The 13,283-nt window shown below is 46.2% G+C and overlaps 1 protein-coding gene across 2 annotated transcripts in view; it reads left to right on the plus strand.

Annotated features, from left to right (window-relative positions):
* Nucleotides 1–473: 473 nt before the first annotated feature.
* LOC114588147 (beta-1,3-galactosyltransferase 1-like) overlaps nucleotides 474–13,283 on the plus strand; it is a 62,271-nt gene continuing 49,461 nt past the window's right edge. Inside the window, exons 1-2 of one of the 2 annotated variants that reach the window (XM_028713104.2) lie at nucleotides 474–539; nucleotides 10,319–12,972. In XM_028713104.2, the coding sequence (XP_028568937.2) occupies nucleotides 10,408–11,532 (1,125 nt within the window). In that variant the 5' untranslated portion in view covers nucleotides 474–539; nucleotides 10,319–10,407 and the 3' untranslated portion in view covers nucleotides 11,533–12,972. Of the gene's footprint in view, nucleotides 540–10,318; nucleotides 12,973–13,283 lie in introns of those variants that run through there. The other variant, XM_077921716.1, reaches the window with a different exon arrangement.

The raw sequence follows: 13,283 nt of genomic DNA on the forward strand, positions 1-13,283 counted from the left end.
CCGCGTGCTATGAGTTGCTCCTCGAAGTCAAGTCGCAACTGTATCAACGGTTTTAAGAAAAAGGAAACAAACTTGCAAGACGTTTCCGTCTTGCGAAGCAAGCCCATAGGGAAAATCGTCTTGCGAAGCAACTCAAAAAACCAAAAACTCTTTCGTCTTGTGAGTTTTCCGTCTTGCGAGGCATTCGTCTTGCGAGGTACCACTGTATATAAAATAATTTTATCCCTTGCATCTTGTTCTTGTGTTTGGCTTTGAATTCTGAGGGGCATGTTCTTCTTTTCTGGTGTGTGTGTGAGATTCAGCATGGGATTGGCATGCAGGTGGTGAGTCTTTCCAAGTGCCTCAATGGTCCTGGAAAAAAGAGTCTCCTGGAAGCAGAGTCCCTGCTCCCTCCCTTCTGTTTTAGCTGGATGACGTGAGCATTGTCTCTTCCTCTTGTGCCACACCCTCCCCGGGCAAAGGTAAATTGCAGCTGACATGCAGCCGGAGTATTCTGTCAAAGGCAGGTGGCAACCTTGAGTGAACAGCACCTCGGGCAGGTAAGTGCTCACCTGAGAGAAGAGAATGGGAGAGGGGTAGAAAGGCACCACTAAGAGGTCCCTCAAGGAGGGAGAGAAAAAATACCAGGAGCACTGAATGAGATTTCCTTGAAATAGATGATGGCAAAGGTGTTTCATAGAGCAGGCTTGTATTTATTAAACCATTTGCTTGGTCACCAAAGGTGACAAAGAGATGTATGCAGGTGAGTGGGCTGGGGGCTGCTGGGGGCTGAGCACTCTTGTCTCTCATGTGGCAGCCTCTTGTGGGTTTTTTCTTGGTTTTTTCCCTAAAAAATCTTTATTGAATTATTACAGAAATAGAGAGAACAAACAAAGGAAAAAGGAAAAAGACACCCTTTACACCCTTACCATACAGAAAGTAAATAAAGTTATTAGAAAACCAAATGAAAAACACAAATGACTGCTGGGGGCTGAGCACTCTGTCCCTCATATGGCAGCCCCTTGTGTTTTTATACTGACTGTGGAGGAGACCTAGTCTAAGGTTGCCATATTTCAAACAGTGAAAATCAGGACACAAAAGTTGCTGAAGTGGGTTTTTTTTTGGGGGGGGGGGCAGTTGTTGAGTTTTTGGAGGGGAAAGTTGTTTGTTGTGGTTTTTTGGCAAAATTGCAAAAAAATGACATTTTTGAGATATTTTAAAGCAAAATCGCCCAAAATGTCACTGCTGACGTGGGTTGTCATACGTCTGAATTTTAAATTTCTGCCTGGACACTGCTTCCAACTGCAGTATTCTGAGTATGTCTGGGAAATTTCGGATGTATGGCCACACTGTTCTGGTTGCTAACCACATTTTTACCCAGGTTTGGTACAGATGGGATGAAATGCTTCATTTGTCCCGCTCCCCTCCAAGTAAAAAGCCAGCCTAGCAATTTATTTATGTGTTTATTATGTGGCCTAGTAACTTGGGGGGGGGGGGCTGTTAACTAATGCATGGTGAGTTAGAAGCAAATGCAAAGGTACCTGCCCTAAGGAGCTCACAGTGTAAAAGTATGCACAGGGGAAAGCTGCAAATAGATGGAAGCTGGGGACCAAGCCAGTCTTTTTCACTCCCTGAAGTACTGACTGTTGTGTCTTCCTTCTCCCTCTCCTGTGCAAAACACAACAGTGCAAAGTGCAGGACCCAGAAGGAAGGGGTCTTATGGTGCAGTGATGCCACACGATGGAAGCAGTAAGAAGGGTCAGGTGGTGTGTAGGATTTGGGCAAAGAAATATCAATAGCAACTGGCGATGCTGATACCTTTTAAGAACCTGGTCAGCTAAACAGAGGTGTAGTGGGGGGGGAGGCGGGGGGGCATGGCCCTGGCAACACAATTTTGAGGGGGCACAAACCAGGCATCCCCATTCAGGGACCCCTGTCTTGCCCTGCCTGCTGCTGGGGGTCTCTGGGCTCCTAATTCCAGGATGGTCTCACTGTCACATCCCTGGCCCCCTCGCTGAATGGCTGCCTGGCCAGTGCTCACCCACTCCTTGCTTGGACAGTGAGCTGGTTCAGACATAGACAAAGGGAGGTGGGCAAGGGGTGACCCCAGAGTGGCCTGGTCTGGCACTCCTCTCCACGGGCATTAGGGGAATTTGCCCATCAAGGGCTGCATCGACCAGCTGGGCTCCCCCCTGCACAGGCAGGGAGGCAGGCAGTGCAGCACAGTCCCACTTGGTGCTGCTGGTGAGGACTGGGCTGGCACAACAGGCTCCGTTCATCCTCCGTGGCCCCGGGCACCAGCAAACGCTGCTACACCACTGCAGCTAAAGTCCACTTTGGAAGATCAATACAGCCTCTTTTCAAAACACTTGCTCCTGTATCTTCATTGTTAAAAAAAAAACCCCTGCCCTTTCCTTTGTTGAATAGTTTACGAGTCTATTTTATTTTAAAGCAATGTTACTGAACCTTTCTTCCTGTAACCTTTTTCAAATGACCACCCTAGCTTTGAACTCCTAGTATTCAGTTTCTTTCTGCTAATCCCTTCCTCATCCCGTTTAACTGGTTTTTTCAATTTATGATGGAAGGTGCCATAGTTAGTGATCCCTTGAAAGGCAGTGCTAAAAGTAGAGGCCCCGAGTGCTCCTTTTATTGCTAAGCGACACACAGGTGTGTAACCTTTCAGATAATCATGTCATGCCTGTTTATTGAGCCACGGATGCATAGAGGCAAGTTCTGAAAGAACTTGGGTTCCTAATATTAGGGGAGGGGAACCAAGTTGTCAGCTATTAATAGGCTCAACATTTTAGAGGGTGCCATTGCTTTCTTATGCCTTTCATGAGAGGCTCGTCCACAAGGGAGTTTAGTGTGGCGCGGCACATGCCTTGATATTTTGGGTGCCATGCACATGACATTTCCCCCATCCAACTGGCAGCCAATGGATTTTCAACAGGGAAAAATCCAAAAATGGAAAGTAAATCCAATACAAAAATTGCATTGTGGGGTTGGGTTTTGGTGGCATTTCTGTGGTCCCATCTATCCCTACACACACACACACCCTTTCTATTTTGCTTCTGTTGGCCAATAGAAAAGGATGCAGGTTTCTGGAATTTTTAAAATAATTTTTAAAACAGCTCACTTGTGCAGAAGAGATGTTCCACAAGGCAGCTGTATATAATAATAATAATAATAATAATAATAATAATAATAATAATATAATAAAGTTTGCCCTTGCAGGCACACAAAACAGGGAAGGAAAGGGGGGAAAGCGAGTGATTCCACATTGTTCCCTAACTCAGAGGGTGTGAGGTTTGTGCTAGGGAGGGTTTCTGCACATATCAGGGATTCAGCTGTTGGGGACAGCGTCCTGGCGGAAATCCCTGAAATGTCTGGGGAAATCTGGACATATGGCAACCTCTATCAGAAGTGGCTCAAAACTCAACAACTTTTGTGTCCGGATTGTCACTTTCTGAAATACGTGCAGAGATTTCATTGCTGGGCTCCCTGCTCCTACTCTGTTACTAAAATCAGATTTTTCACCATTCTGCTTCAGTGCAAGGTGGGACCACCCAAAACAAGCACAATAGGTGTGCCTGGACCATTTCTCCATATTCAGCAGAAAACTGCAGCAATGGAAGGGAAATACGATGAGGCCTGATGGGGCAGGTGATTGTCGGCTTAGATTTGTTGTCCAGCTGTTGCTTCTTCTGCAGTAAAGGCAAGCCAGCTAGCTCAAGTTGTACTGGAGCCAGGATTGAAGTGTGGAAAAGGTCAAAGGCAGCAAAAAAATCTCAGCAAAATACTCTCAAGTAATTAAGACCTATAAGGAAATCGTTTATCAAAAACTATATTTCACAATAGGGTGAACAAGTTTCTAAAGCAAGAGGAGATCCTTTTAAACAAATAACATGAAGAACAGAACTAGAGAAGGGGAGAGTATGAATCACTGTGAATCAGAGAGCAATACAGGCACACCTATTGCTCCATAGCGGCCCACAGATAAAATCCAAAGAGCGACAGCAGCAAAGTTCCTTTATTAAGTAAGATGGATTGAAAGTAATGAGCAAGCTTCTAAGTTCAGCAGAATTCTTGTTCAGGGTGGACGTTAACCAAAAAGAAAAGGGAAAGGGTGTGTGTGTGTGTTTGAACTGTTACTAGGCCAGCGGCGGATTTAGAGGTTCGGCCACCCTGGGCATGGAGCCTCGAGAAGCAGGGGACACCAAACTGGCATCACACAGGGCACCGCGGAAATTTGAGACCCCCAAATCTACCACTGACTAGGCAATAGTCCTAAAAGGGAACAGAGGATGTTTTCTTCACACTTGATTTGGTTAGACTGTGCACCTTGCAAAATGGCCTCAGAGGTTGCAGTAGAATAATAGTCTCAGAGAACTGTAGAGGTGGAAGGGATCATGACTGCTTTCCCTTTGAAATAATAAAAGCCTACAGTTCCTGAGGTAGGGACGCAGGTGGCGCTGTGGGTTAAACCACAGAGCCTAGGATTTGCCGATCAGAAGGTCGGCGGTTTGAATCCCCGTGAGGGGGTGAGCTCCCGTTGCTCGGTCCCTGCTCCTGCCAACCTAGCAGTTTGAAAGCACGTCAAAGTACAAGTAGATAAATAGGTACCGCTCCGGCGAGAAGGTAAACGGCGTTTCCGTGCGCTGCTCTGGTTCGCCAGAAGAGGCTTAGTCATGCTGGCCACATGACCTGGAAGCTGTACGCCGGCTCCCTCGGCCAAGATGAGCACCGCAACCCCAGAGTCGGTCACGACTGGACCTAATGGTCAGGGGTCCCTTTACCTTTACCGTTCCTGAGATCCAGCTTAAAGGGAAAGAAGAATGGGGCAAGATGGTAACTCTGAGGTACCTCCCAGCCCTATCGTTGGCCAGTCCAGCAATGCGAATTGAACCAGAAGTCAGATACCAGAGAATCTAGGGCTCCTGTTGCCCATATAAACCTCCTGGCTGATTATTCTGGGCAGCCCAAAGTGAAGCATATGGTAGCCAATTTGCCCTCACATGGCCTGAATATGAAGGGCCAGGAGGGTTTACTGAATGCATCTTGGACCAAGACCCCCTTCTCCACATCTTCTCTTCTCTCTCCTCTGCCCAGGTGGGTGGGTGGCAGGCTAGATGATCAATGCCACGGGTCAGATCGCAGGCCACGCCAAACACGTATAGCGCAAAAGGGGCAAATGAAAGGGGGAAAGCTTTGGGCAAGAAGAGAGTGATGAACCACGCCTACATGTCCTTTCCCCCAAAAAGCTACCATCGCCCAGCTGCTTTTTTATGGTGGCTTCTGGGTCCCAACCAGAGCCCAACCAGAGGAAAAGCAGGTCAAGGAAAGGGGTGCTTGGGGAAATGATGTTGACCAGGAAAACCAAGGAGGTGTCAAGTGAGAGGATACAGGCAGTTTCGTGCAGCCAGTGGGTGGGGATGCTGAACCACTCTCAAGGTTGTGGGTTTGAGCCCCACGTTGGGCAAAAAGATTCCTGCATTGCAGGGAGTTGGACTAAGGGACCCTTGTGGTCCCTTCCAGCTCCATGACTCTATTATTTTAACTGGACCGCATGAAAATGCCTGTACCTGTTTGGTTTTACATGCAACCGTTTAAATATCCTCCCCCAAATCTCGGCCAGGGACTCTTTGCTTCCATTTATAGCTGGTGCTCTTAAATAGTGGGATGGATGCATACCCTCCCTCCAGGACGAATATAATTCCAGAGTGAGACTGGATCCTTCCCTTACCAACTAGGACATATGAAGGTTAAAGGCCCTCTAGTGGAGGATCCCCTTTGGTTCATATTGGGTTTGCGAGGGATGGCTACTCTCCTGGCTTGACCAATCTGGGAAGAGCAGTCGCTTGGTTCCAATGGTGTTTCCCTGGGTGAAGTTCTAGGAGGAGTCACAAATGTATGGGAATACTCATTTGCAGCAGTGGAGTCAAGGTTCTTAGTGGGCATCTCTGCCTGCGACATACTTAAACAGAGCTGCAGTGGTTTGGAGAAGCCAAGAAGAAGAAAAAGAAGCCAAGTGTTATTCCCCACCCCCACCCCCTCGCCTATTTTGTTGTTGCCTTGGCTCTTCTTCAAGGTGCCTGTCCACTTGAGTTCCTGTGGGTTCTGAGCCAAAGTGGCATAGCCTCCCCTCTCCCAAGGCCATCAATTCCTGTGTCCCCTGGCTAGTCTTCTACATCCCTGGCGGTGTGCCGTGATTGGTGCTCGCGTTAGTTAGACTCCTGTCCTCCAATGGAGAGGAGAGCAGACCATTGATTTCAAAGGGAATGTTCCAACGGGTACCAGACCTTTTGTAGCTTTACCCCAACAAGGTAGGGGGAGGGAGCACATTCTGAGCAAGCATAACTCGGTGGCCATGCTCTGCTCCAACCCCACCATGTCTCCACCTCCACCCCTTTGAGCCACCAACATAGTGTCTCCGCCAACACAACGATGGTAGAACCACTGCACTAATACATTTTCAGGCTCTGCTGACCCAAGTGGAATTAAGAATGGTCCTATTCCCAATCAGAAGGTGTATGTCAAGAGAACGATTGTACAAGAAGAGATCTTGGGTTACATCCCTCCATCCGCAGATGGCTCTTTCATCAATAATAATAATAATAATAATAATAATAATAATAATAATAATTTATTATTTATACCCCACGCATATTAAAAACATGATAAAACATCAAACATTAAAAACTTCCCTAAACAGGGCTGCCTTCAAATGTTTTCTAAATAAGCCAGATAGTTATTTCCTTGACATCTGATGGGAGGGCATTCCACAGGGCAGGCTCCACTACCAAGAAGGCCCTCTCCCTGGTTCCCTGTAGCTTCACTTATCGAAGTGAGGGAACCGCCAGAAGGCCCTCGGAGCTGGACCTCAGTGTCCGGGCTGAACGATGGGGGTGGCGACGCTCCTTCAGGTATACTGGGCCGAGGCCGTTTAGGGCTTCAAAGGACAGCACCAACACTTTGAATTGTGCTCGGAGGGGGGCATTCCATGTTTGTGCAGAGGGACAGAATCGGATAGGCACCAGTTCCAGTTTGCTTAAAGTCCCCTCTGGGCTTCCTTTCCTCTTGCCCTGCCATGCGTAGACCTATTACGTGGCTCCCGTGACATTGGCAGTGATCCACTGTACACAATTTCTGCGTAACCATGACTGATTTGTGGTTTTCATTCATTCTTAAATTCTTCATCACCAAATTCCAGACCTTTACCCTATAGGTGTCTTTCTTTTCCTTGGGTAAATACCGGTACCTATGACGATGTTAACTTGGGCTGCTCACTTTCCTCCAGGGTCATTCATTTTCCTTGAGGAAATACCAGACTGCTGCTATTGTGATTGCAGCTTGCCATTGGCAGTCAAAGTACTTATTAATGGAGACTGAGTAAGTGATGGGGAAAAGACGAAAAGGATCTGTCCCCACCTGACCTTCTGCTGGAATCTTGGTTTCCTGTAACTGCAGAGCAGGAGAGGTCAAAGATTCTGCAGCTGCTTCAGCTTCCTTAGTTATCTCTGGTGTTCCAGGATCCTGGCTCAGAACTCCAGGATCCTGTGGTTGCTGAGTCAGTCGTTGCACTATGAACATTGCACTTACTGTTTAGCGAAAAGGTGATGGCAGCAGTGCAACAGACCTTTTATATTTATCTTATACTACTGAGATAAAGCTACTGGACATGATAAGAAAACGAAGAGAACAGATATTAATATTGGTGTGCGCACACGCGCGCACACACACTCCTTTTTGTATTCCAGAGTCACCTAGGCCCAGGTTAAATTTGAGATTTGAACTAGTTGTCATGTAAATTAATTTACTTATGCTTGCAAATACAGTGGTACCTCGGGTTAAGTACTTAATTCGTTCCAGAGGTCCGTTCTTAACCTGAAACTGTTCTTAATCTGAAGCACCACTTTAGCTAATGGGGCCTCCCGCTGCTGCCGCGCCGCTGGAGCACAATTTTTGTTCTCATCCTGAAGCAAAGTTCTTAACCCGAGGTACTATTTCTGGGTTAGTGGAGTCAGTAACCTGAAGAGTATGTAACCTGAAGCGTATGTAACCCGAGGTACCACTGTACTCTATATTTTAATTAGCCACTGAAGGGTAAAAGGGCATATTCTTTTGTTATCAGGGCTTTGTAGTTAATAGTTCCCCTCTGCTTTTAAAAAATTTCCCCAGAGACTCCCCAAAATACATTATGGAAACCTGTATTCCCATACATACACCACAGTTGCCGGAAGAAGACATACAAGGCACCATCCAACCACCTTAGGGACTCCACTTGGGATTTGTGTAGGGTTTACTCTTTACCCTTTTTTCTCTCCTGAAGATATCCCACAATGCAGTGGAGGTTTAGGATCAGAGTTTTCCTTCTCCTAGATGGGCTGCCTGCCTTCACATGCAAGGAAAGTACTTAAGTCACCGAGGGTTTGAGTCCCATCAACAACCCTCACCTGGTTTAGCCAGTTACAGATAGGTAGCCGTGTTGGTCTGCCATAGTCAAAACAAAAAAATTCCTTCCAGTAGCACCTTAAAGACCAACTAAGTTAGTTCTTGGTATGAGCTTTTGTGTGCATGCACACTGTGTATCTGAAGAAGTGTGCATGCACACGAAAGCTCATACCAAGAACTAACTTAGTTGGTCTTTAAGGTGCTACTGGAAGGAATTTTTTTGTTCTGGTTTAGCCAGCAAAGTATTTTCCCGGGGTGTGGCTGCTGTCGCATGCTGATAGCTTCTAGGAACCCACCCTGAATGCACGGTGGGGACCAAAGGTGGACAAACTATCCCAGAAGGAGCATAACGTGGTACTACCCCTGCCCTAACAACCCATACATCCAACTTATACACATCTGTAAAACACATTATTATTATTAAGTGATATTATTAAGTTAGTATAAACTTTGGGAATTGATCTTTGGTTTTCTGGAAAACTCTTAAATGAAATGAAGCACCACCAGTCTCCCACAAAGGTATCTTTGTTCTTTGTTCTTCCCAGCCTTCATTTGTGAGTCAAATTTTCCATAAGGGCAATATGCCATACTCTCTTGTACAACTGCGGTTTATAGCTTAACCAACAACAACATACCCAAAACAGAGCTCCTTCTCCCTATAAATTTCAACAACATTATGGTTGTGTTCAACAAAGTTCAACATAGAGTATACCCACTGAAATGAATGGGCCTAAGATAGTTGCGTCCATGAATTTAAATGAGTCTACTCTGAGTATTACTAAGGTTGGATCCAACCCATCCTCTGAGAGAGACACAAAAGCTGTCATAAGATTCTGAGATAGAATTTAGCAATCATTAAACAATTCCACCAAGCGTGTATAAAGTTTGCCATTTTAGCATCACATGTACACCATGTAAGCTATTCCTGTTTCAGAAGAATAACTTAGCGCTCTAAACATGTTGAGACTACCTGTATTTCTCAATTTGCCTTCTGCACCTGCTGAGTTTTTGTTTATGCTGCTGCTCTTTCGGTGCATTCTAACTTTTTTATGGCCTAATTTGGAAATACAGGGAGGAATTCCATATAGCACAATGGCAATTGTCCCATCAGTGCAAGCTTTTCAGCTTACCAGGCACCCTGGCACACACCCAGCTGAGCACTTTACCCAGAGTTTGTGTTTCCTTTTGGAAGTGAGCCACAGTGGAGACTGTGTGGTCTTTATTTGGTTAATTGACACATACTTATATATATATATATATATATACAACCTGAGCCTATGATGGAGTTATTGTTTCTCCCGAAGCCACAGCTTTGGATCCCAGCAGAAAGCAAACATCATGCTCTGCCTCTGTGCCTTTCCAGCCTGCAGCTTTTCCTCTAGTTCACACCACAGTCCCCCAAACTTTGACTTTGTCTTTCTAGCTGGGAGAGGGGGCCCACCCATTTGCTGTCTCAGACAGAGCCCCTTCCCTTTCTTTTCCTTTAATGGCTCATCACCCAGGTGATTACCTTATCAGGAAGCTGGTCTGGCTTATATTTTAACACTTACTGGATCCAGGAATTCAGGAGTCTCGCACCCACAAACTCATATAACACTTTATTCAGATTCCAATGCATCTGTAAATAGATGGGTTGAGCGAATAATGCCAATCCCTGAGAGTGCATATATTCCTTCCAGAAACAGACTGCAAGGGCAAGAAGGCAGGTATTATTAGCAGGTCTTGAGTGTGTCGACAGTTGGCAGACTGATTCTATGTGCGCCCAGCCTTATCCCAAAAGCTCCCCTTGTGTGCGTGCAAGCACACACACACACGAGAGAGAGAGAGAGAGAGAGAGAGAGAGAGAGAACAGAAGTCACCTCCCTTTCACTGGGCTTCTCTTTTGCAGGTTGTCGTTGGAAACAGGACAGAGCTGGCCAGGATCTCTCCCCCACCCGCATACAGTGTGCAAGTGCCTACCTCGTGCCCAACGAAAGTATGGAAGGTGCCAGGAAGATGTTCATGACCCAGCTGCAGAATTTGCCCACTGTGGTGCTCTTCATTTCCTGCTCTGCTTTCCTTTTCCTACTTGTTGCGAAGAACGAATGGGAGTCTCTCGAGACGCTTTCCTCACAACACGACATCAGGATCAAGGGCGGCCCAGATTCCACAGGCCATCATAAAAGTGCCATGGTATTTGAATGGGAATCTGCAGTGGAGAGGACAAAGGAGACCAAGCCCTCTGGTCTGATTTCCCCACCACCACCAGTGGCCAAGCGGCATCCCTTGGAGGTTGTCTATTCCACTGATTATAAGTTCCTCCTCAACGAGCCAAAGAAATGCTGGGAGAGGAGCCCTTTCTTGATCCTGCTGGTGATAACTGAGCCCCAGGATTTTGCCACGAGGCAGGCCATCCGGCAGACATGGGGCAACGAGAGCTCAGTGCCTGGGGTTTCCATTCTTCGTCTCTTTCTGACAGGCGTCCACCCAAAATTTGGATACCCGCTCCAGGCCCTTTTGGAAGAGGAGAGTTCCATCCACAGAGACATTATTCAGCAGGACTTCCTGGATACCTACAACAACCTTACCCTGAAGACTCTAATGGGCATGGAGTGGATAAGCAAGTTCTGCCCCAATGCCACCTACGTGGTGAAGGCAGACAGTGACATCTTTCTCAATGTGAACTACATGGTGTCCCAGCTGCTGCAGCCTCACCTGCCACCCAAGAAGAACTACATGACAGGGTACATCTACTGGAAAACAAAGCCACTGCGTGACAAGGCCTACAAGTGGTATGTGCCACGGGCGGTGTACCCCAATGAGACCTACCCGCCCTACTGCGCAGGCCCAGGGTATGTGTTCTCTGGGGATCTGGCCAAGAAGATCTATCAGGTAGCAAAGACCATCAGGGTCATTAACATGGAAGATTCATTCATGGGAATCTGCCTGCATGAGCTGGGCATCAGTGTGACAGAAAGCCCCTGGGGTCTCTTCAACGTGTACAAAGTCAAGTATGAGAAGTGCAAATTCTCCAAGGTGGTGGTGGTGCATCACTACGGGCCAGAGGAGCTGCTGCAGATTTGGCCTGGCTTTCGGGACCAGAACCAGACTTGCAAGAGTTAAAAGGGAGGGAGGTGAACAGACACACAGCCTCTTGTGGAGAAGTTGGTGTAGAGGACTGGCAACATGCGGGCATGTTCCTGTACAATGGACAAATCCATGCCAACAAATTGCAATGAGGAAAGGGAAGGATGGCTCAGAGAAGAAGGGAGATTCTGTGCTTGTCAAAATCGGTATTTATGCCCTCAGAAGCGAGCTGGCCCCACATAACATGCTCATCGTGCCGTGTGGTTCGTTGCCATTCATACGGCTCTCCTCCCCGTAGAATTTCAGCAGCTGCCCATAGCAACTTGTTTGGTCTGCTCTGAACTGACCACTGTGCTACTAATGTGCCAAATTGACAACCTCAGAGTTTTAAGATCATCACAGCCACCACCTCACCTACTGGAAGAGAGCAACCCTCCGGCCACGCAGGTGTGGCAGTAGGCATAGGGTTGCCATACACCCAGGAATTCCCGGAAATATCCTCTTTTGGGGGTCCTACATGCCCATCCAGGGGGAATTTTATATTTTAAAGCAATTGTTCGGGATTTTGGGTTTTTAAATATATATAAAATTTTTGTGTGCAAGCAGTTCTGTATGTTACCTCTTGAAATATGGCAACTAAAACAATTTTTGTGTCTGTAAACCCTACACTAGGGCAATGCAGAGTTCACCTGTTCCAACATGTTGAAATGCAACCTGGTCATCTTCAGAATAATTTAAAGCAGATCAGTAGACGTTTCCTTCACAGTAGGAAGCCATACTCCACTTTAAGAAATGCCTCTTTGGGTTGTTGCCAGTTGTGCAAAAGACTTATTTGTCATCTTCTGCTGCTTTTTCATATATATAAATATATATGCACACACACATACACTGTCTGTTTTAAAGAGCTTCTCCCAAAACACAACGCAGCATTATTTATACATGAATCACCATAAAGACGTTAACCCAGCCATTCCCTGTTCTCTTTGAAGGATGAGATAAGGTTGAAAAGGAGGGAAAAGGTGAATCCTCAACCAGGGAAGAGCATTCAGAAAAAGTACCGTATTTTCTGCTCTATAAGATGCTCCAGACCATAAGACGCACCTAGTTTTTGGAGGAGGAAGAACTGGGAATGCCCAGAACCCCCCCAACCCTAAAACACCTGCACCCCGCAAAACAAATAAAAAACATTAGAAAGCAGGCAGCACATAGCAGCCAACCCTCCCCTAAGCCAAAAGAGCCTAGTTCATCATTAAAAATTGGTAGGGACAGAGGGGTCTTGATGTGCCTTGTAGTGCCCATGGAGCTACGTTGGGGATCCCAAGAACAGACTTTTTACTGAACGCCTTTTTCACTTGTCTTATAATGTTGGTCGGAGACTTAAATGCCTGTGTAAGAAAAACCCCGTTGTTCCCTATTTAATTCATATAATCTATGTCTTTTGTTTTATTATGATTTTATTAAACTGATTTATTTATATATCTGTATCTTGGTTTTTTTAGTATTGTTTGTGTTTCTTTATTGTAAGTTGCTTTGCAGGCCGCTAAGTGGGAGAAAAGTATAGTCTAAAATAATGCTGTGATTACGATGATACAATCTGAGAAGTGTTTTATTAGCTCGTAATATATAAGAAAGCCACTTGCCAGGTTTCTCGTATACCCTGAGGCCACCCCAGAATAGACTCCGGGTGGAAATATGTTCCAAGTCACGGATATAATGAAATTGTCAGTCTCCAACAACATTTTCACTTACTGAAACTTCTTTTGGTTTCTGTCAGTTATTGGTGTTGC

This window comes from Podarcis muralis, chromosome 17 (genome assembly GCF_964188315.1).
Source record: "Podarcis muralis chromosome 17, rPodMur119.hap1.1, whole genome shotgun sequence".
Taxonomy (NCBI): Eukaryota; Metazoa; Chordata; class Lepidosauria; order Squamata; family Lacertidae; genus Podarcis; species Podarcis muralis.